General features: G+C 54.1%; 1 protein-coding gene across 5 annotated transcripts; it reads left to right on the forward strand.

The window, feature by feature from the left end:
• Positions 1-1,017: 1,017 nt before the first annotated feature.
• PHF19 (PHD finger protein 19) lies at positions 1,018-21,926 on the forward strand. 5 transcript variants are annotated; one of them, XM_082468519.1, is made up of 16 exons: positions 1,018-1,267; positions 1,737-1,856; positions 3,703-3,903; positions 4,419-4,500; positions 7,008-7,103; positions 7,605-7,705; positions 8,370-8,518; positions 10,244-10,339; positions 11,079-11,147; positions 11,349-11,469; positions 14,030-14,097; positions 15,385-15,543; positions 16,167-16,254; positions 17,024-17,109; positions 18,096-18,191; positions 19,386-21,926. In XM_082468519.1, exons 3-16 carry the CDS (start codon positions 3,718-3,720, stop codon positions 19,726-19,728), a joined length of 1,740 nt encoding a protein of 579 aa, XP_082324645.1. In that variant the 5' UTR covers positions 1,018-1,267; positions 1,737-1,856; positions 3,703-3,717; the 3' UTR covers positions 19,729-21,926. The 5 variants fall into 5 exon arrangements, with proteins under 5 accessions (XP_082324645.1, XP_082324644.1, XP_082324643.1 ...); XM_082468517.1 differs by lacking the exon at positions 1,018-1,267 and adding an exon at positions 2,416-3,205 and having other exon boundaries at positions 1,766-1,856; XM_082468518.1 differs by lacking the exon at positions 1,737-1,856 and having other exon boundaries at positions 1,136-1,267.
• Positions 21,927-23,539: the final 1,613 nt, after the last annotated feature.

Consider the following 23,539-nt stretch of genomic DNA (forward strand, 5'->3'; position numbering starts at 1 on the left):
AGAAGAGGGCTGAGGGATAAGGAGAGGGGTTGGCAAGTATTCTCCAGCCCCCAACCCCCAAAGAGTAAGTCTGGATGGGGACATTTCTGCCCATTCTCCCCAGGGCAAGGACTGGATATGACTGGAGCCACGCCCCTTTCCTCAATCTGCTATTCCTATGACTCTGTATGATGTCTTTCACTGTGTGCCACTTATTTAAATGTTGTGTTTGTGTGTGTGGTATGTATTTGCAATTGTATCTTTGTGTTGTGTTTCCGTGCATTACGTTTGTGTGCAATTTGCTGTTGGTGTACTCTGTTTCTCTTGTGCGCCTGTGTTACTGTGTTGTGGCTCCATGCCTGTTTATCTACTTTATGTGTATGTTTTGTTGTGTGTCCATGCTGTGTACACGGTGTCTCTCCTATGTATCTATGTCCATACTCTGTAATTGCCTCTTTATTGTGTGTTGTGTCGTGTGTATCATGTGTTGTGAATTTGTGTTTGTGCCGTGCGCGTTGTGGATCTGTTTCTGTGTGTGCTCTCTACACCGCAAGTGCAGGATGTTTGTGTGTTTCTGTCATGCGAATCCCGTTTGGGTTGTTCTAGGTCTGTGTCTACGCAGGGAGTCCGTGTGCATCTGCACCTCCCGCTGTGTGTCTGTGCCAGCTGACGTCTGTGCCCTGCGCGCAGAGCTGTGTTTCCTCAACAAGTGTGTGCCGGCTCGGAGTGCCGCGCGCGCCTCCTCGTGTGCCCGCGTTGTGCCTGCGCCTCCGCCGGGCGGTCATGCCGGGGCGCAGGCTCCGCGTCCGTGTGCGCTCGCGCCGCTTGTCTGCGTCCGGCGCGCGGTGGCGGCGGAGGATGCGCGCCCGTGGGGGCGGGGGCGGGGGCGGAGGCCGGGGCGCGGCGCGGGGGCGGCCCGGGGGCGGGAGCGGGCGAGCCGGCGGGCGGGCGGTGCTGCGGGGCCCCGCGGCCGCGGGCTCCAATGGCGAGGCCGGCGCGGCCCCCGCTAATTACATAAGCGGGACGTCAATAATTCGCGGGAAAACGCGAAAAAGATGGCGCCCCGCGCCCGGGGGGCCCCTTCCTGAGCGCCCCGGCCCCTCCCTCCTCCTCCGCCCCCCCTCCTCCCCGCGGCGCCCCCGCCCCGCCCCGCCCCCGCCGAGACCCCGACCCCGGCCCCACGGGCGGACACTCGGCCGGGCAGCCGCGGGCCGAGCGCAGCCACCTCCGCCGCCGATGCGCCTGGTGGCCAGACTCCAAGTGGGACCGGCGGACACGCAGCCTCGCGGTAAGTTTAGCGCTGCGGGCGGCCGGCCCGGGCCGGGGGACTCCCCGCCACACTCGCCTTTCCCTGCAATCATCCCTCTTTTGGAAATTTCCTGAACTTTGGCGGGTCAAACGCCTCCGGGGGCGTTGGAGCCCTGGGAAGCCGCACGCCTGGGGGGTGGAGAGGGGTGAACGGTGTCCGCGGGGTGGCGGGAGCCCCGCCCGGGTCCCCGAGCCTTTGGGGGGCGTGTGTGACAGGTCGCTAGTCCTGTGCCTAAAATCTTTATTTTTCCTGTTGTGTGTGTGTTGGGGGGGGGGGTGGCTTGGAGACCGACGGGGGCGTTTGGGATTTTGCTCACGTCCGAAGTCAGGCTGCGGCAGGATTGGGATGGGGGAGGCTTGGCGTCGGAGCGACTAAAGAGAGGAGCGCTTGAACCCGAAGGGGGTACTTCTGCAAGCTTTTTCCCCTCCCAAACACCCTTTTTAAAAAGCCAACGGCCGCCCTGGGAGAGGCCCCTGCGCATGAATCATCCTCGCTTCCTGCCCCCGCCCGGCCCCGCGATCCGGGTGCCGCGGATTTGAACTGGACGCCGACGGGAACCCGCAAACAGGCATTTCTTTGCAGATGGGTTTGAATCAGCCAATCACAGCCCGCGGGGGCCCGCTCCGGGAGGATGGAGGCGCGGTTGGGGGGGCCGCCACCCGAGGGCCCCCGCCCCGCCAGGGGGGGTGCGGCGACCGGGCCTGCTCCCAACGGCGCGGCGGGGGAGGAAGTGTCAGTTTGTGAACCTGCCGCGGGCCCGGGCCCCAGGCCCGGCGGGCAGGGACCTTGCAGCGCCCGGGAGCCAGGTGGCAGGGAGAAGGCAGAGATTTGGACTGCACACCCTGCCCGGTGCCTGCGCGGTCTGCCCTGGAGAAAAGAGAGGAATGGGGGTGGGGGGGAAGGGGCGGGGGCGGGGGGGGGGGGAGGCAAGAGGGGACGTGGCCGCGCCACCATCTGGAGAGTGAAGACCCCAGCAAGGCCCTGCCTGCCCCAGGGCCCTTGACATGCACACACATGTATTCCATTTCATATGCTTACTGACATAAGGCTGTAGACATCAAACACAATCTCACAGGAGTACACACACACTTACAGGGAAAAAGACAGGACTCTCTCCCTGTCTACAGGTAATCATAACACCAGGTGCCCAGCGCCTTGGCAGAGGAGGAGGGGACCAGAGTAGCGGGTGCAGGGAACAGAGGGATGCTGTGTTTTTGGCTTAGTGGAGAGTGTGTGGAGGGGCCTGGAGCCAGGTGAGCCCAGATTGAGGAGGAGGGGGCCGTGGGGGGGCTTTGAATGCCATTGAAGGTACTGGGGAGCCACAGAAGGTTTCTGGGAGAATAAGAAGATGGGAATTGATGGCCCTGAGGAAGAGTCTGGTGGGGAGGCAGGAAACAGGGAGTGGCCTGTTTAGCACTGGGCGCTGGTGGTTCCATTCCGAATCCCAGGTGCCCAGCATAGGTGAGTGGGCACAAGGCTCAGGAAATAGTTATTGAATGAATGAATGGCCCAGGCAAGATGAGGCCTGAACTGAGACCAGGACAGGGGGATGGAAAAGAGGAGTAGGGTGCCAGAAGTCACTGTGCTTCGCTGCTGTGGCAACTCATCGGTTGGAGAAATCTAAGATGCTTGGGGGTCTGGGGACCATAGTAGTACCATTAGCAGGAAGAAGTGAAAGCAATGGGAGCGGCACATTTTGTAGGATGGTGAGAGACAGATGTGGAGAGGTTGGCATGGCAATGACTTCACTGCTTGGAGCCGGTTTGCATCTGAGTAAAAGCATAAGTGAGTTTAAATGTCCCAGAATTGGTTTCCATTAAATCATCCCATAATTGAGAACAGAAAAGGAGATTACAGAAGACACAGATGGCCAAGTCTATACCAGTTCACAAGCCACCCAGGAGTTTTCCTCTCCAGGTGAGTTTTCTCTGGCCAGCTCTCAGGGTAGGGGTCAGGGGTCTGAGAACTTCCCGCTGCTCCGCTGGAGAAGGTCCTCCACTTAGAGAACACGGAGTATGTTTGCTTTAGGGATAAAACCTCTGGCTGTGAAGCCAGGGAGTGAGGTTCAGGCCCCCCTGGGCAGGGAGATTTTGCTCCCTGGTTGGTTGAGAGAGCCTTTCTATGTAGAAGGCTGCATGGTATGGGTGGGGAGAGAGCAGGACTTAGAATCAGCTCGCCTGATTATGGACCATGGCTCTGCCTCTGACCCCATAGCCACTTCCCCTTGCCAAACCTCAGTTTCCTGACCAGTAAAATGGGCATAATAATGCCTCCCTCACAGCGTTGTCAGGAGGATCCAGTGAGGTGATAAAAGCATCTGGCACATAGCACAGGTTACATAAATGGTTGTTTCTTTCCTTCCTTCCCCTTCTCCTGAAGTAAGGAGTAAAAACCCCTTTCTCTTTCTCTTCCAGTGTCAGTGGAAGCTGATGGAGAATCGAGGTCTGGACCCAGGGACTCGGGACTCCTATGGTGCCACCAGCCACCTCCCCAACAAGGGGGCCCTGGCAAAAGCCAAGAACAACTTCAAAGACCTGATGTCCAAGCTGACAGAGGGCCAGTATGTGCTGTGCCGGTGGACAGATGGACTGTATTATCTCGGGAAGATCAAGAGGGTAAACCTTTCCTCCCTGGCCCCAGTTCCCAGGCTCAGCATCTCTCTGCTCATCCTCTGGTCTCGGCCTCAGACCAGTGATGGAGGGTGGGAGATTGCTGGGAAATTCCCGCCTTGTCCTTATGCTCCAAAGCTGAAAGTGGAAGGAGGCAGAGCCTGCAAAAGCAGGTGCCATCCTTAGGGTCAACATCTTTAGAAAAGTGCTCTGTGAGCCTACAAAACAAAACAAAATCAGGTTGGAGAGGATCACAAACGATCACCTGGCCTGTTCTGTCCTCGGCGTTCCCGCCAAGTTGCCGTCCCCCAGTCCCTGACTGCACAACTCCAGTGATTGGGTGTGCACTACCTCCGGAACTGCCATCCTCCTTCCCCTTCTAGCCTGGCTCTCCTTTTTGCAGCACAAGGAGAGGTCTAAACCCTCTGACCTGTGGGGACAGAAATGGGAGAGGAAGACCGTGTTCAAGTGGCTTTTCCGCAGCTACTGTCTCACACTGCCCCTCCCTCTCTCTGCCTCAGGTCAGCAGTTCTAAGCAGAGCTGCCTTGTAACTTTTGAAGATAACTCCAAATATTGGGTCTTGTGGAAGGACATACAGCATGGTGAGTATTCCTGTGATTTCAGGCACCCCCCACCCCCCACCCAACCCCCGATCCTCTCTCCGCCTCTCCCTCCATTTTTTCCTTCTCTCCTTCTGTCTCTAACTTCTGGCATCTGGCCTTGTGTTTGGAGCCCCAGGCACACCTGAGGTGCTGATCGGATTACCAGCTGTACATTTATGTGGAAACACACTTATGACATCTATCATCCCCTTGAGTACTCCTACCTCATGAGGGAGGCAGGCAGATGGAGAAAGTGGCTCAGGGAGGTGCTGGGAGAGCAGGGTTGGGTCCCAGGCCTGTGTTTGCTTCCTTGCTGCCCAAAGCTCTGGGTCACTCTGGGGCTAGGGAACAGGGAAGGGCCCAGGCAATCAGAATTGTCACCTTTCGGTATAAGCACAGTGTCCCCTATCAGCATGGTAAGAAAACTAGGGAGGCAGCTCTCTCCATGGGGGCAAGACCAAACAAGCGGATATGAACCAGGCAGGGTGATGATGGACTTACCTGGATGGAGCTGGGCCAGCTCTCTCCGTGGGGGAAAGACCAAACAAGCAGGTATGAACCAGGCAAGGTGATGATGGACTTACTGGGATGGAGCTGGGCCAGTTTTCAGAGTTGAAAGGGAGCTGGGTTGGGTACCATCCCTGCCCTCAGAGAGCTGACACTGTCTTACAGAGATGACAGATTGGGGGCATTCTTGCCACCTTTCTCCCTTGCCATGTACATGACAGACATCACTAATCAATCACAACACTTGTATATTTTCAACATGGAGCTCCAAGCAGCCACTACCAATCAGAGTTACCGTGAGAGAAGAGACTTTTTTTTTTGCCATTTATGCTCTAACAGGAGAACCGACATGGCGGTATGTGGGGAAGAGGCAGGTTTTAGGGTCCAGTATTCCTCGGACCAAGATATTCTAGCTCTGCCACTTACTGCTGCATATCTTTGGGTGAGTGACATAACCTCTGTGAGCCTGTTTCTTCATCTGAGAAAAAGGAGACTGAACGTACTGGCCTCACAGTGTGGTTAAATGCTTAGCCCAGTGCTGCTGAGTTACAGGGAGGCTGTTTCTGAAGAATTTGTTACCGTAAGAGATGATTTCAAGAGCCTGCCAAGCAGAGGCCACAGAACCCAGCCAGTTAGTCGAGCTTCCAAATTGCCTTTTTCTCCAAGATGTTGTGGCTAATGCAGGCTGATGCTTCTCCAAGCCCCTCTCACCCTAAAGGTATTATTTAAAAATCCAAAGCAACGAGGGTCTCCTCTCCTGGGCTGCCTTCTTTTTGAAAGCAGAAGGAGCCAGCTGGTGAGGAAAGACAGTCCAAACCATGGATAGAAGTAGCACACCCTGAATAGAAGGCCCACTGTGTGCCAGGCACCAAGGAGGTGCTGCAGTGTTCACCTGGGGAACCGTGTGGCTCCCCAGCTAGATCACTGCTCCTCACAGGTAGGACAGCAGCCCTCTGGGGTCGCCCAAGATGAGAGCATAAGGCTGAGCACGCTATAGTTACTGATCCATCACTTCATTAAGCCAGTGAAGACTTAACTGCGACCCACAGTGGGTCCTGCCTTCCTGGGAGCATATTCAGGGATAAGAGGCAAGAGACCATTTATTCAACAAACATGTCTTGAACACGTGTTATGTGCCACACCCCATAAGAGGTCCTGGGGACACAGAGATGAACAGATACCTTTTCTGCCCTTACAGAACTTTCCGTCTGCTAGGGGAAATGAGACAGAAACACACATCAAAATGTATCTTACTTTATTCACTCAAACCCTTTAGTCATAAGTACATATTTCTTCTTCAACTACGCCAAATTGCAAAGGAAAAAAAAAGATGGAGAGGGAACCTGTAGATTAAAAGCAATTGATCAAACTTAAAATTGTTATGACTTTTTTGAGGCAGTTGGATATGTGAACACTAACTGAATTTGTTGATATTAAGAACTTATTTTTAATTTTTAGGTGCAATAAAGGCGCTGTAGTTTTTTTTTTTTTTTTAGAGTCTTGAACTTTCAGCGATATGTACTGAAATATTTAATACAGGAGGTGGGGAAGTGAGTGGGAATATAGTCAAAACAAGATTGGTCATGAGTTCATGATTGTTGATAAGAACGTGGAGTTTCATTGTAACGTTCTGTTATTATTCCATAATAAAATTTTTAAAAAATTATTTAACATAAAAAACTTTAACAAATCAAGTTAAATTAAGCAGAAGAGGCAGCATGATGTGGTAAAAAGGACAAATAATTTGATGTCAGATAGCTGCGGGTTTGAATCCCCCCCCTCCTACTTACCAGCTGAGCATGGGACTTAACCTCTCCGAGCCTCAATTTCCCCATCTTTAGAATGGGCTAATGGTAATAGGCAGCTCAGACTGGTTGGGGAGATTCAGTGAGTTGGCCTATGGGGCCCAGCACTCAGTAGAGGCTCAGCACCTGGAATGTAATTTTAAAACTGCTCTTTCCTGTGAGCCCGACCTGACCCTAGTGGCCTCTTTCTTTCAGCTGGTGTTCCAGGAGAGGAACCCAAGTGCAACATCTGCCTGGGGAAGACATCAGGACCACTGAATGAGATCCTCATCTGTGGGAAGTGTGGCCTGGGTGAGTGTGATGAGCAGGGCATGGAGAAGGCCCAGACCTGTGGGTCCCCATTCACCACTGGATCGGGACCTGCATCACCTCAGACCACTTGCGCCTTAGCTGGCTTCCTGTTTCTTTTGGAGCTCCAGAGTGACAAGGGGCCAGTCTCTGCGAATGAGGGCCCAGGGAGGTGATCCTTGGGGAGAGCTGGGGCTTCTGGAAAGTGAGAGAAGTTACGCACTTTGGAGCCCCCGTGGGTGGAGAGGATGGGTAGGAGAGATGGGGCACAGAGGCTGAAGCCAGACCTTTGGTGCTTCCCGCACTGGGCCAGCGCTGGCTCTTAGTGGCCTGCCTGGACACCAGCCTGGCTGCCTGGTGAACATCACCAGCCAGTCCCCTGGCAGCTGGCAGGCACACAGCTCCCAGGACTTGCCGCAGCCCTCCCCAGCCTGCCGCCTCTGGGCTGACTGGCCTCGGGCCACTGCTTCCTCGTGGGCACTCACCCCCTCTCCTTTGCCATAGGTTACCACCAGCAGTGCCACATCCCCATAGCGGGCAGTGCCGACCGGCCCCTGCTCACACCTTGGTTCTGCCGACGCTGCATCTTTGCGCTGGCTGTGCGGGTGAGCCCTCCATCCTTCCCACCCTGCTTCTCCCCATCCTCCAGTCTGGAAGCCCAGAGACTCCCTGGGCTCGGGCCTCACTCCTGGTCACAGAGCCTGGCTTTGGAGGCAGACAGCGACTGCCACTTAACAAGCTGTATGTCCTTGTGCAGGTTCCTTAGCCTCCCTGAGCCTGTTTCCTTGGCTGTTAAATGCATACAGGTTTGGGGACTTCCCTGGTGGTCCAGTGGTTAAGACTCTGCGCTTCTAATGCAGGGGGCTCGGGTTCGATCCCTGGTGGGGGAATTAAAGTGCCACATGCTGTGCGGCCAAAAAAAAAAAAATGTACTCTTTAAATGGATACAGGTTTGGTGTCAGGAGTAGGAGGCCCCCAACAAATAGTGCTTTACTATTAAGAAAGAAAATCCATGTAAGCGCCCACTCTCAATATGTGTTGGTTATTATTGTTACTTTTATTGTTGTGCTTATTACTATTAATATTATTGAAAATGCAGCTCCTTGGGGATAGAGAGGGGATGGATCTGGGATTGATGAGAAGAGGCTTTGTGCGTTTCTGACTACACTGGAATATCTTGTTCCACCTGGTCGGCACTAGCCTTGATAGGGAGCCACGTGTGGCCCAACCGGGACCCCCGCGGGTAACTCGGCCCTCATCTTCCCGCAGAAAGGCGGCGCGCTGAAGAAGGGCGCCATCGCCAGGACCCTGCAGGCTGTGAAGATGGTGCTGTCCTACCAGCCCGAGGAGCTGGAGTGGGACTCGCCCCACCGCACCAACCAGCAGCAATGCTACTGCTACTGCGGCGGGCCGGGAGAGTAAGGCCGCGGGGGCGGAGCGAGGCGGGGCCTCCCCGAGGGGCGGGGCTCGGGGCGGGGCCCCAGGGAAGCGGGGTAGGCGCGGCCGGCTGGGGGAGCCGGACCCCCAGGGAAGAGCCCGTATCCTCCCTCAGGACTCGGGGATGGCACATGAGCGCGCGCGGGGCTCGAGAGCACAGGGCTAGCGCTCTCCGCAGGGGGGTGCGGGGGAGTGGAGGTGTTTTCTTTGGGCACCGTGGAAAAGAAGGCAGTATTGAAGAGTGGTTACCAGACTGGCCCCCAGTGTCCAAATTTTCCCAGCCCCTTAGAGCTGTGCTACCCCTGAGCCTCAGTTCTCATCGTAGTTTTCCCGCGACATGGTGGTTGTGAGCGGTGGGTGAATTAGGTCATTCAGGTAAAGGCTCACACAGTGCCTGGCACTTGGTAAGCGCTTTAACAAGTGTGAGCTGTTACTGTTGGTGCATGGACGTTGAGATAAACCTTTCCGTTGCCAGAGTCAGTGAGACAGGCTGCTGATGAGATAGGAAGGTCCTTTTCCCTGGAGGTGCGCAAGCAGGGGTTGGGGGGACTACCTTGGGGACGCAGTGGAGGGGGTTCTTACCCTGACTATATGTAGGATGGGAGTCTTTGACTGATTCTTCCTTGTGGCCTGGGCCTCCATGCAGCCGTGGCTGACTGAGCCTGTTCCCTTGGGCTGACTGCACCAACACTGTGGGAGGAACCACAGAAGTGAGAGATGGAACCTCTGCCCTCAGGAAACAGCCTACCGGGCACCCTGAAGTCCTGAGTCTCATCCCCAAGTTCTGCTGACAAGCACTAGGGGTCTGGAGGCTGTGCTTACGACCTAGCTGGGTGATTTGGGCAAATCACTTGAAGTACTTCATCTCTCAAGTGGGATTAATAACCTTGGCCCCATCATCCTTCCGTGGGTGTTGAGGCCTTTGGGATAACAGATGGAGAAATGCTTATAGAGACCTTTGCAGCATTGAGGTGGTGGTTCTCAATGCTTACTGGGCAGAGTTGCTCGGGTGATTGTCAGAAGTGTGTCTCCCAGGGGCTACCCCAAAGATTGAGTAGGCCTGGAACGGGTCAAGGAATCTTCTGCATTTTAACCTGGACCCCGGGTGATTCTGATGCAGGTGGTCCAAGGACCACACCTGACAAGGTGTGAACAAAGCACTGACTGTTAATTAAGAAAACACCTTTTTGGTTTTCATTCTTACTCAATGAGTAGTTGTTGAATGGTTGTGATAGGGTAGATACATTACCAGGTGAGGGGCTTATAGGAGCCTTTATTCTCCCATGAAGTCTCCAGGGCAAACCTTTCCCCATCAGTAGTGTTTGGGAAGCAGTGTGTGAGGCACAGACCAGAGACAGGGGCTCCAGTGTGGCACAAAGAGCATGGGCTTTGAAGTCAGGGAGGCTAGGATTTGAGTCACCATCCACCACTTGCCTCCTGAGTGACCTTGAACAAGCTATTTAACCTCTGACTCACCTGTAAAATGTGGACAGCAGCCCGTGTTTGACCAGATGGTGAGATCAAATGATATAGCTTATGCCCTGCTGCCAGGCAGGGCTTCCCCTGGCACAGCCCAGTGCTCAGTAACTGTGAGTTCTCTTCCCTTTCCCCCGCTGGAGGGCGAGTTTGTGTTGGGAAAGGTTGCTGAGGCTGATCCCTGGCTGGGAGTGTGGGCCTGGCTGACCCTGGCTCCTCTGGCTCTCCAGATGGTACCTGCGGATGCTGCAGTGTTACCGGTGCAGGCAGTGGTTCCACGAGGCCTGCACCCAGTGTCTCAATGAGCCCATGATGTTCGGAGACCGGTAGGTGCTAATCTGGTCTGGCTCAGCCTTGGGGGTGAGGTGGGGGGATGGGGGCAGCAGCTGCAGCAACTCCTTCAGGTTGCCTGCCAGGCCCTAGACCCCCAGTGGGGGGCTGGGACAGTGTGTCCCTGTCTACAGAGGCAGCTCAGGGTGAGGAGGCCTTCCCAGTAGAGGGACACGCTGGGCCACATCCCCAGTCGCAGCCCCACCTTCCCTAAGCCCCGGATGCTTCAAGTGTCTGGGGAAGGGGGAGAGACACAGGCCCTGCGCCAGCCCTGACCGGGGCTGTTGGAGGAGGCATGGGGGAAATGGATGACTTGATCTGGCTTCTAACCAGGGGGGCTAAGCTAGTGGAAGGCTTATGTGTGTCAAACAGGATACTGTGTGTGTCTTGGTTGGTGTCTCACGTGGTTTGTGATTGAGTGTGTGTGTGTGTGTGTGTGTGTGTGTGTGTGTCAGGCAGAGGGGAAGAGGGTGGTCCCTGCAGCCCAGCCTAGTTCAGCTCAGTCTGAACTCAGCCACACTCCAGGCCAGTGATATTTGGGAAAGGGTTTGAGGTACAGGTTAGAAGGGGTAGGGGATTAGTTCTTGGTCCCTGTTCTGCCCCATCTTTATCCCCTCCTCAGAGGGAATGAGGGCAGTGCTGACTATGCGAAAGCAGGCGGGGGGTGAGGGCGCTGGACCAGGGTGGGGTGTCAGAGCCGCTCCTACCACAGGCCCCCTTTTCAACCACCCACAGGTTCTACCTGTTTTTCTGCTCCGTGTGCAACCAGGGCCCAGAGTACATCGAGAGATTGCCCCTGCGATGGTGAGAGGGTGGAGCTTGGCCCAGGCCCACTCCCGTCCCTTCCCAGTTTCTCCCTTCCCTCCTCCCTCTGGGAACAATTCCATTTCCAGCCACCAGGTCCCAGCCTTGCCCCTGCCCTTCAGCCTGGACCCAGGATGCTCCAGCCCTGGCTGGACAGGCTGCCACCTCACTCTGGGCCCGCCTCCTTGCACCCTTGCCCAGGGTCGATGTGGTTCACCTGGCCCTCTACAACCTGGGGGTGCAGAGCAAGAAGAAGTACTTTGACTTTGAGGAGATTCTGGCCTTTGTCAACCACCACTGGGAGCTCCTGCAGCTTGGCAAGGTATGCAAGACCATGGGACATCAGAATGGCGAGAATCCGTTCCACAGTGGGGTTGCCTAAGTCCAGAGAGGTGAGAGGTTTGCCCAGGGTCACACAGCGCCACGCCAGGATCTGGGTCTCTGAGCACAGTTCTTCAGGAACCCTGGCTGTCCGTGCGGGCTGCTGAGTGGGGACAAAGACCTGGAGCCTTGGAGCCGTTGCATCTCTGAGTCCAGCCATCTGAGCCTGTTCCCTGCGAGGAGCTTCCTAACCCAGGCTTTGGTAGTGGGTGGGTTAGGGCCTCACCAGCTCAGCTGTAGGGAGCTGGGGGTCGAGTCTGGCTGGAGGAGATCTCCCTACAGAGATGTGTGACCCACCCCAGATTACCTGGCTAGGATGGAAAGTGAAGTGGGCCTGCCCTCTGCCGGTCGTACTCTGAATAGCAGAAGAGATCACCAGGGGTCTGGGAGCTGGGATTCACGGAGTGAAGTCACAAACCAGAGACTTTCAGCATGTCAGAGGTGGAGAGCTGAGCCAGGGCTTCCCCAGCCACTTCCACGGCAGGGCCATGCGCCCTTTAATGACACCCTCTGAATCCTCTCCACCACATCCAGAGTGAGGCATCTTCTCTGCTGACTGCCCCAAATCCTTTAGTGAAATAGGGCTTTTTTTTTAAAGTAACCTTTATGCTCGGCAGAAGTTCTTCATATAGTAACATCTTCATTTACAGTGTTTGATAATTTATAAAAGGCATACATATTATAAAGCCCTAAGAGATAGGTAAAGCTGGTATTTTTTTAATATTTTTTTTCCTGATTTATTAAAAAAAATCATACATATTCCTGGTAGAAAATTTTCAAAGTGTCAGAAAGTATACTTAAAAGAAAACCATCCACACTCCTGCATCTCACCACTCAGAAACATCCACTGCTAACACACATAGGTGCACATAGTTCAATCCTCTCATTTACGTCTATTTTTCTTTTTTTTTTTTTTTTTTAAATTATTAGCACCTTTAATTATTATTTATTTATTTATTTATTTTTTTGGCTGTGTTGGGTCTTCGTTTCTGTGTGAGGGCTTCCTCTAGTTGCGGCAAGCGGGGGCCACTCTTCATCGCGGTGCATGGGCCTCTCACTATCATGGCCTCTCTTGTTGCGGAGCACAGGCTCCAGACGCGCAGGCTCAGTAGTTGTGGCTCACGGGCCTAGTTGCTCCGCGGCATGTGGGATCTTCCCAGACCAGGGCTCGAACCCGTGTCCCCTGCATTAGCAGGCAGACTCTCAATCACTGCACCACCAGGGAAGCCCCACGTCTATTTTTCTTTTTATATGGCTTATACAGTATTTACAATTTTTAATTGAAGTATAGTTGATTTACAATATTATGTTAGTTTGAGGCATACAGCAAAGTGATTCAGTCATATATATATATGTGTGTATGTGTGTGTATATATATATACACACACATACACACATATATATATATTTTATCCAGATTATTTTCCATTATAGGTTATTACAAGGTATTGGATATAGTGCCCTGTGCTATACAGTAAATCCTTGTTGTTTATCTATTTTATGTATAGTAGTGTGTATCTGTTAATCCCATACTCCTCTAATTTATCCCTTCCCCCTCCTTTTCCTCTTTGGTAACCATAAATTTGTGGGAATGTAAATTGGTGCAGCCACTATAGAAAACAGAATGAAAGTTCCTTAGAAAACTAAAAATAGAGCTACCATATGATCCAGTAACCCCACTCCTGGGCATATATTCAGAAAAGATGAAAACTCTAATTCGAAAAGACACCTGCACCCCAGTGGTCATAGCAGTATTTACAATAGCCAAGACATGGAAACAACCCAATTTCCCATCAATAGATGATTGGTTTAAGAAGATGTGGTGTATATATACAATGGAGTATTACTCAGCCATAAAAAGAATGAAATATTACCATTTGCAGCAACATGGATGGACCTAGAGAATATTATACTAAGTGAAGTAGGTCAGACAAATATTATGTCACTTGTATGTGGAATCTAAAAAATAATACAAATGAATCTGTATACAAAACAAAGAGACAGTATATACAATTTTAAGTCATGTTTTTCAGTTTACATTGTATCATAAATACTTTTCCATGTTATGAAAGAGTTTTTAATCAGCATTTTTCATGGCTGCATGGTTTCCACCATAGTTTACTTACTTGTTTCCTTCCTGTTGGGCATGTAGTTTCTTTCCCATCATTAGGAAAATGATGCGGTGAACTTTTTTGTACATAAAGCTTTATTTGTGTGTCATGTCTGTACGATAGGTTCCACGGAGCAGCATTACTGGGTCAAGGGCATGGGCATTTTTAAAGCTCTTGATACATTTAGGACAGGAGTTATTCTCCTCATTTACAGATGGGGACGTGAGCTCAGAGGTGAAAAGACTTGTCTGAGATCACGGAACAAGTCAGTGGTCCTCACCTGGGGGACTCAGAGCATCAGGAGACTGAGGGGAGGGTGGGGACGGGGGATGGGGCCTTCTCAGATGCCACGTGCCAGGTCTGACTGTCCTCTGCCCTGCCCCCCGGTAGCTCACCAGCACCCCCGTGACGGACCGAGGACCGCATCTCCTCAACGCTCTGAACAGTTATAAAAGCCGGTGCGTGCAGGGAAGGGAGGGAGTGCTGTGGGCCCCTTGACAGGTTGGATTTCAGTTAAAGCGTCTTCCTACCTCATAACCTTTGTACAAGCTACGCTCCCACCTGGGTCTCCCTCCACTTCTCTTTGACTATGTGCATATTACCCGTCCTTGAAGATCAGGGAGCACCCGCTGCCTTTGGGATGCCTGCCCTGACCACTCCGGCAGCCAGACGCATTTTGATACTGGACTCAGCTCCACAGGGGGCTGCAGCCCCTGCTCTCGGAGGTCTCCGCTGCACTAGCCATCTGTGGTTCTGGGCCAGGCACTGAAGCACGGATTCATCACCTGTCCCCAGCCCACGTCTGCCCATCCACTCTACTGAGTTCTTCTCAGAACACACGGCTGGCATGCCCCCCGCTACCACCACGGAGAATGCGCAAGCTCCTTAGCATGGCATTCGAGGCCTCTTATGATCAGACCCTGCCCATACCTTCTGCCACGGACCCTGTGCTTTATCTATTCTGGGCGCCAGCCGTTCTGAACCCTTTGCTTTCCTGCTCAGTGCCTTTGCTCACACTCTCCGTCACCACGGTGCTCTTCAATGCCTTTCACGCATTTGTTCCGTCAGTGACTACTGATTGAACCGCTCCGTGTCAGCCCTGTGTAGGTACTGAGGACACCGTGAATAAGACACGGTCCCTGCTTCTGTGAAGCCTCCCCAGACATCTCTAGACAGAATCATCCACTCTCTCTTTCATCTTGCCACGGTTTGGGGCCCAGACACAGCCCTCTGCTTGAGTGCATGGGGCCTCCTGACCTCTCTGTGGACAGTCTCCTGAGGGTAGGACTGTGGCTGAGTCACCTCTGCAGCCTCATGGCAGCTCAGCCAGTGATGAAAGGGTGAGGGAAGTGCCTGGAGGTGCTTTCAGTCTCCTTGGGGAGAGCAGAGAACAGAGTGGTGTGGAATCCAGTGTTTTGACCATAGCGTTCCACGGGGAGCTGGAGGAGGGCTTCCTGTAGGCAGAGGCCTTGGGGCTGGTTGAGGCAGAGAAGAAAAGGGAGAGGAGCAGCAAGAACCGCACACAAGACAAGGAAGGACAGGGAGGAGCCACCAGCTACGTTCTCGGCCGCCACCTGGAGCCCCTGATCCCACAGGCTTTGAGGAATCAGTGTCTCCACGGGCCACTCTGGATTTTAGCTCTGGGTCCTGGGAGGCAGAGAGGGAGGTTTTAACACTTGACTCTCCTCCCCAGGAGGATGGACGGACAGGCTCCAGAGCTTTCTCCTCTCCCTGCCCACCCCCAGGTTCCTCTGCGGCAAGGAGATCAAGAAGAAGAAGTGCATCTTCCGCCTGCGCATCCGCGTCCCGCCCAACCCCCCCGGGAAGCTGCTGCCCGACAAGGGCCTGGTGCCCACTGAGAACGGCGCCTCTGAGCTGCGTAAGAGAGGAAAGAGCAAGCCTGGGTCAGTGCCTGGGGCCCCGGGGCCGGGGCCGGGGCCGCAGCCGACCTCGGGTCCTCTGCTCCCGGCTCCAGCTGCAGCCCCCTCCGATGGGCTGTGTGGTGGCATCCAAGTGATCAGGGCAGGCCTCCAGCCAGTTAGTCCCAGCTGGAGGCACCCTGAACCGGCCAGTCAGTGGCTGAGCCGGGACCTCATCCCACGTCCCCGCTCCTTCAGCCACAGCCCCTTGTGGCCTTGCTTGGAGGGAAAGCCAGATCACGGGACCCAGTCTTGCTGGCTTAGGGCTGAGGCAGAGAGGTCAAGGGGCAGTCAGTGTGTAAGGGCTCCCTAGCGCTCCCGGCTGAGCCCAGCGCCCTCTTCCTGGCATCGGGGGGTGGGGGGCAGAGCACCTGGATGCCCGAGGCAGGAGAGGCACCTCCTCTCCTGCCTGCCCACTATACCCCACCACCCTCGTATACCTGCTGCCCCAGAGGACACCCCCCCCTCCCCAGGTCTCCTTGTAAAGGAGAGCCTGTGCCCACTCCCACGCTGTGACCCCACCCCTGCCCAGCCACTCCTCTCTCGGGGCCACCCTCTGGGCCTTCAGGCTCTGACTGGGCCACCCTTTCCCTTTTCTGTCTCCACAGTTTGTTGCCTCATGAATTCCAGCAGCAGAAAAGGCGAGTTTATAGAAGAAAAAGATCAAAGTTTTTGCTGGAAGATGCTATCCCCAGTGTTAGTTTCTCGTTTTCTCACTCTCCACTTTCACACTCAGGGTCAGCACATACTAGGGATTCCTGTGCAGAAAACTAAGTCCCCCAGGCTCAGGGGACTCTCCCACGTCCCCGAAAGGATCCTTTTACAGCTGGTTAAACAAGGAAGGGCCAGGCACTGCAAGACTCCTCCTTTTATCTCCCCAAGTTCTCCCAAGAACCCAGAGCGGGGCTGGGCAAGGGCAGCTAATAGCCTTGCCTCCACTGTCCAGGTGGGGAAACTGAGGGCCCAGGTGGGCAGCGACCCTCCTGAGGTCACACCTCAGGCAGTGGCAGAGCCCAGCCCAGAGCCAGGGCTCCAGAGCATTCTTGCCTTCTTCAGTAGCCCTGCATCCTCACTGAAGCCCTCGCTGTGGGCAGTAACATTAGACGTTGTCTCCCCTGGACCATTTATAAGGCACCTTCACAACTGTCATTCCATTCTGCCGCGCCCCCTGACACCTCTAAGAGTGAATGAAGCTCAGAAGGTGTTACTAGCCACCTTTTGCAGTTGAGGTAACTCAAGCCCAGAGATGGGACACTCAGACAACTGGCCAGAGACAGAGCCAGGACTAGAACTGACATGACCCGGCTCCCTGGTCAGGACAGGAAACAAGAGGAAGTGCCAAGCGTGACCCTCAGAAGGCCAGCTGGCCCCGCGCAGCCTGTGCGGCCCTCAGCGGGGAGGAGGGCGCTGTGGAAGGTGGAAGTGATGCTTTCCAGCTGACCACCCCTCCTTCCTGTGTCCACAGAGTGACTTTACCTCGGCCTGGAGCACCAACCACCACCTGGCCAGCATATTTGACTTCACGCTGGATGAGATACAGAGTTTAAAAAGGTAACAGTGAGGGACCCGACAGAGAGCTCTGCTCTGGAGACTGGGATGGAACCAAGCAGGGAGACCACCATTCCTCCAGCCCTGGAAGATGTGAAGCAGAGAGCCTTTGGAGGGAGGGGAAGCTCCCTTGGGGTCACTGAGTTAAAGGGTCCGCATTGCAGAAGGCTGCCTGAAAGGTCTGTCTGCATTAGGGCTTTCAGCCTAACACCCACGCTGTAAGCCTGCAGGGCTCCCGGGGACAGCTCCGCAGGGCAGCGCTCAAGGCCTGCCGAGCCCAGCCCTCCCTACCTCTCCCACTTCTCCTTGCCTCACGCCTGATACCAAACTTGCTGCGATCACCCCACATTCACGTTCCTCCAGGGAGCCTTCCCTAACCCTCCCCAGGCTGTGGCGGATGCTCCTTGTGTACTCCCACAGAGCCTCGTGCTTGGTACACCCAAGGGGAGGGGCTGCATCCATCGTTTTATTTCCAGAACTATTAAAGGCCGTTTCGTGCTTTCCTGTAGGCATGGAGGAGGGAGCAAGGGCTTCAGTCAGTCAGGCCTGGGCTCCAGCCCCTCCTTAGCAATCGCCAGCTGTGTGACTTTAGCAAAAGTCTTTAACCTCTCTGAACCTCCTCACCTGGTCCTGCGTGGTTGTTAGGAGACTCCAAATCCTGTGCACGAAAGCACTCCCGGCCTGTAAGGTGCTGCACAAGCGCCTGGGATCATGTTCGTTATCATCTCTAATGACCGTCACAGTGTTGATGTCAATGCCAGGGGAGGGCGGTCAGGGAAGGCTTTTGTGACTCCTTGGACTTTGAAGGCTGGATGGGTAGGAAACGTTCAGGAGAGAGGAGGTGCCACTGCAGCTGTGGTGGCGGGAAGCTCAGTGGGAAGGTGGCTTCGGCTGGGACGAAGGATGCACGTGAGAGGGACCAGGAGATGACTGGGAGGTCCCAAGGGGCGCTGAGGATCAGCGCTGGCTCACCCTCTCCTCCCTCTTAGCGCCAGCTCAGGCCAGACCTTCTTCTCCGACGTGGACTCCACTGACGCTGCCAGCACCTCCGGCTCCGCTTCCACCAGCCTTTCCTACGACTCCAGGTTAGCCTCCCAGCACGATGGATTCAAGTTCCGTCGCTCCCCCCAGAACCCCCAACCCCATTTGTGATGTGTGGCTCACTCTGTGCGTCTGAGTCTCAGGACCTGGCCGCCTTTAGGTGTGTGAGGGTCTGGGACCGTCCGGTTCTGAGCTGTGGGCATTCGGGCTGCTCCTCTTAGCCTGCTACAGGTTATGTGACATCTCTTGCTGGGCAGTTTCAGATCCAGGGTTCTTCCATTCTGGGGTTCTTGGCCTCTGTTTGCCATGATTTTGCAATGTCTGTGCCTCTGACTGCAGGGTCCCCTGACCCTGGTTCTTGGCTGTCTGAACCTGGTGTCTGTCTTGTGGGTCTTTAAGGAGAAGAGCCTGGTAGAGGGGAAATGGCATCCTGCAAAGTGTAAGGACTAGGAGAGGGGACAGAAATCCCTGGAGGCCTAGCTAAGGGTACAGCCTGCTTGGCAATAGCTGGTCCTCAGCAGCAAGGGGAGGGTGGTGCTGCAAAGCACACAGACAACTTTTTACCTGAGGCTCTTTTAACCGTATTTAGGATACTTGAGGCCCTTGCAAAACGTAGAATTTAAAGTATCGATGTAATGCCCACTGAAGCGTGTCTTGTCTCCAGACATCTCTTTCTCTGCTGTTGCCTCTGTACTTTCTTTTATTTCTTTGGTTCTCACTAGCTCTTTGGGTCTTGGTTTGTTTCGAAGTACCTGTGAATGTGTACCTCTTCTTTTGTGTGTGTGTTTCTTTCCCCCCCTCCGCCTCTTTCTGTCCCTGTGGAGGGGAGGGGGGGGAGAGGGGAGGAGAGGGGATACATGTCTGTCTCCCCGTCCCTACCCCTGTGTGACGCCTCCAGCTACAGTGAGTGCAGGTGACGGACTAGGCAGAGTAAGCAGGGCCTCTGCACCGCATGGCTGCGGGAAGCGCAGAGGACGGTGCTCCTGGACTCAGGCGCCTAACACTGAGCTCCTCAACCTAAGAAACACGGTTTTAGAGCTGGACACACCTAGGTTTGCATCCGGGCTCTGCCACTTCCCGGCTGGTGGTTTCTCCTCTGGAGCCTCCTCAGGGCTGTTGTAGGGATCCAGGGGGATCATCGGTGCCCAGGGCCTGGTGCCCGGCGTGCTCAGGGACAGGGACTTGGTGGGATAATCCCGTTTCATTCCCGTCGTCCTCCTCCTCCCCTTCCGGTGCAGACGGACAGTGGGCAGCCGCAAGAGGAAGCTGGCAGCCAAAGCGTACATGCCACTGCGGGCAAAGCGGCGGGCAGCCGAGCTGGGTGGACGCTGCCCCTCCGACAGCAGCGCGGAGGGGGCCTCAGGCCCCGAGCGGCCCGACGAGGGCATCGACAGCCACACGTTCGAGAGCATCAGTGAAGATGACTCGTCCTTGTCCCACCTCAAGTCATCCATCACCAACTACTTTGGCGCAGCCGGGCGGTTAGCCTGTGGGGAGAAGTACCAGGTGCTGGCTCGGAGGGTCACGCCCGAGGGCAAGGTTCAGTACCTGGTGGAGTGGGAAGGGACTACCCCTTACTGACCAGCCCCCACAGGATGCCAGCAGTCCTGGAAACCAAAGGGGAGACAGCGGAAGCCACAGGCTCCCCAGTTCTCTCCAGGCTGGGGTGGGGGAGGGAAGCAAGATGGAGCTGCAAGTGCCTGGCCAGAGCCCTGCCTGCCTGCCTGCCAGGGCTGTGCCTCCGCTGTGCCCGTTCTGCTCTCCGGCCTCCTCAGGCTCACCACCTCTTTGCCTGTGTCTCTGAGGCCCCGCTGGCTACTTCTCAGTGTCTCCACACACTCCCTCAAACTGTTTACCTGTTCCTCTGAATTAGTGTCCTGCTGGCTCTGTGGCCTGTTCCTGAGGCCCGAGTCTTTGTCCCCAGTGCGTCCCTTTACCTTTCCTTCCCCTTTTGGGTGTGTGTGTTTACACACCCAACCCTCCACTGGACATCCTTACACCTGACCCATCCCAGGGACCACATAATGAGAACAGAAACCTTTGAGAAAGACTGGGTGAAGGTGGGTAAGAGGATGCCTTGAGGAGCCCTTCCCTCTCACTTTCCTGCCTCTCCTTCTGCCCTTGGGAAGAGGTGGTGAGGGTGGGAGAGAGAATGCCTCTGCAAAGCCTGTGTGGCAGAGGCCCTGGGACTCTCAGGATCTGAGGCGTGAGGAGGCTGGGTCTCTGCCTCCGAAGGCACCAGCACCAGAGCCCAGTTATTAAGGCCCAGAGTGCAGGCTGCAGGCATCAGCTTCTGAGACCCGTGTTCCCTCCCCTGGCCACATCCCTCTCTCTGTTACCACGGAGCTGGGCCTGGCCTTGCAAACCTGAGGCTGGAGGAAGGGAAGCCGTGTCCTGCTACACCTCAGACTGTCTCCTCTGCCTCCCACCCCCAGACTCACCCCCCCACACATAAGCTTCCATCTGCGTGTGTGCTTTCACCTCCAGGCACACACACGGGCCCCGGCCTCCAGGTGTACACACACCACACACACACACACACACACACACAGCCACACATTCCTTCGGGTGCCAGCGTGGCTCCTGCCCTTGGCTTTTCCTTGGCCCTCTGCTGGGGGCCACGTGCTGCAACTCAATGTGAACGTCCAGCACCTGCCCGTGAACCAGCTGTGACCCTAGAGGGAGGCACGGGGGACTCATACTATCTCTGCCTTATCCCCTGCCCCGTTCTGAAATTGACAATCACTTGTGGGGCAGGCTGGGATTTTTTTAAAGGGCCTGAGTCATTAAGTCCCCTCAAAGGGAAGCCTTTGTCAGTGGGAGTATACAGAGTTCTTAGAACCAACATTAAAACTCAGACCCACCTGGAGGGAGACCAAAAATGGGAGGGGGAGGAGACCCCTCATTTTTGCTGCTTCCAGAGGTATTAGAAACTGACTCACTTGATGGGAAAGAAGTGCCTTGACTGGGGCGAGGGCTGTACCAGATGGGGACTATCCTTGCCAGCTGCTGCCGTGGCCTCCAGCTCGGCTGGGTTTTGGAGGCTGCCGGCGGCAAGGTGAAGGGGGATGAACAATGAGCTGAGAGCAGCGGGCCTGGAGCTGGTTTTTCCATTAGGCTGACCCCCTCCCCATCTGTGGGCATTCAGGGGGGTCCCTGAAAGAGTTCAGATGCCCCTTGCCTCAAACCTCAGCCCCAACAGTGCCTTTCAACTGGGACCTCACCTCCTGTACACAGCCCACCCACCTCCTTCTGCTTCCCAGCATGTTCCAGGCAGGAACAAGCTGGTTGGGCCCAGTTCTCTCCCTTCTCAGCTCCACAGCTGCTGCCACTGAAGCCCCCAACTGGGGCCAGGTGGAAGGGGAGCTGAGAAGGCAGCCCCCAGCCGCCTGAAGTATGGGGCCAGATCTAACCGGGGGCCTCCTGCCTGGCTCCAGAGAACACAGCAGCCTCCCAGGCCTGCCTTCCAGGCTTCTGAGAAAGTGCAGGATGAACACAGCCTGTCAGTGTACCTGCACCTCCTCTACTCAAGCTCCAGAGGCTCTGGCCTTGAAGAGGAGGAAGGAGGGAGACAGTGTCTTCCTCACCTGGAGGTCAGTGTGAAGGCCTGGCAAGGTCACACCGACTCCACACCCCAGCATTTCATTCATACCTGAAAATAGCTGCATTACTGCCAACTGACCTTATCATAACCCTGTGCACCTTCGAAAAGATTTATGGTTTTGAATTGCTGCTTTTAATAACATTTGTTATATTAAAATTATAATTAATGTGTCTGATTTACAATTTAAAGGCTCACTTTGAAAAACTGCCTGTCATTCCCCTAGTGAAATATCAGCTATTGGGTACCAGGACGAATTAGCTCTGGTTTCCTGGAAGGTGAAGAGGAATGGTGAGACCCCATCCTCTCTCTGGCCACCGTGCCACTCCTACCACCACCACGTTCTCTCAGCAATATTCTCACCTTTGCCACCAGAAGGATGTGGAACCTTTTTTCTGTGAGTACCTGACCCATGGGGGCAAAAAACATTTGCTGAGGGCCACAGAGAAGTGAAAGCTGGGGACTGAATTTAGAATGTAACCCTGTGAAGATGCTTAAGTACAGGCACTGTAAAACTTCATTCAGAGTTTGCAAGCACACAGTTGTAGAAATCTGAAGTGCATTCCTGGCCTGGCTCTGCTGGTTGGAACCTGCACTACTTTGTCAGGTTCCTTTGCTCCAGTTCCTCACCCTTCACATGCCTGGGAGAATCCCTGCTGTATTCAGCACCCCAGATATTGAGGGAACCCTCTCACATATAAATGTGATGGATTACCACCTTAAATAAACTTCTCTAAATCGGGGGTAATAGTTTAGAGAGAGAAAAAGAGGCAGCATGAAGGGATAGGAAAAAGCTACAGGGAAGTGAAGGCTATGAGTTCAACTGAACTCTGTTTTCAGAGGTTAGTGTAGCATGTAAAACCCCGAGTGTTAATGTCTGCCCTTAAAAATCTTTAACTACAGCTTCCGCTTTTTCCTACCACTCTTTCTGCTGCAACCTTATAACTGCCCTTGGAACAAAACCACAGTTGGAGCTGGGGCCGGGTAGAGGATGGGATTATTCTCTGGGCTGAAATCAGTGTAATGGAATAAAAAGTGAATGGCACCAAGCATCCAGAGATCTGGGCTCTAGTCCAGGTTCTACAGTGAATAGGCCCATAGACCCTCCTGAGGGCAGTGGTCCTCCCCAAGCTGGGGAGTCCCTGTTCCTGTGCGGTCTACGTTAGTGTTTACAAATTTACAACACGTATCTATCTACCTTTAGAATTTAGGAGCAAGAAATTAGAATTCTCACAAATTCCCTAAATCATAACTTATTCTTAAAATACTGTGAACATTCTTCATATTTTCCCCGTTATTACAGATATCTGAAAAAAAAAATTAACAAATAGGAATATTAAGCTTAGTAGAATTTAGAAAGAACTACAGCCTCTAGGGAATACTTAAACACTGGAAAACACCAGGGAACATTATTGGATAGTATTCAAATAACGTAACATTCAAATATCCTAACGAGGTTAAGAGTATATAGAATCATGTGTCAAAATTGCCAAATTAAGAGTTTATTTTGCTTCCAAAGCTTATTTCTTGGAATACTGCTCATAGGATTTGTATAAAGTACACTATGTGTATAAACTTATCTTATTTGCAAGAGTAACTCACAGTTTGCGGCAGACAGGGCTAGACACACCCTCTTATGACGTGCCAACAATCACAGGCAAGACTGACTAGGTGGAAACCATTTCTCTTCTACATGCTCCTGTCCTGGTTCTCTTAGTCTTCAACTCTATGTTAGCATTTCTTGCTCTAGTTTTTTATTTGATGAAGCTGGATTCCCTCAAACCAGCAACG

The sequence above is a fragment of the Balaenoptera physalus genome (assembly GCF_965194825.1).
Source record: "Balaenoptera physalus genome assembly, chromosome: 7".
Lineage (NCBI taxonomy): Eukaryota > Metazoa > Chordata > Mammalia > Artiodactyla > Balaenopteridae > Balaenoptera > Balaenoptera physalus.

Bases quoted from the DNA above. Each gene is read 5' to 3' on its own strand.
- PHF19 (XM_082468517.1), top strand. From the start codon at position 3,155: ATGGCCAAGTCTATACCAGTTCACAAGCCACCCAGGAGTTTTCCTCTC. The intron at 11,148-11,348 runs GTGAGAGGGTGG...ACCCTTGCCCAG, and splicing joins GAGAGATTGCCCCTGCGATG to GGTCGATGTGGTTCACCTGG. The intron at 17,110-18,095 runs GTAACAGTGAGG...CCTCCCTCTTAG, and splicing joins GAGATACAGAGTTTAAAAAG to CGCCAGCTCAGGCCAGACCT.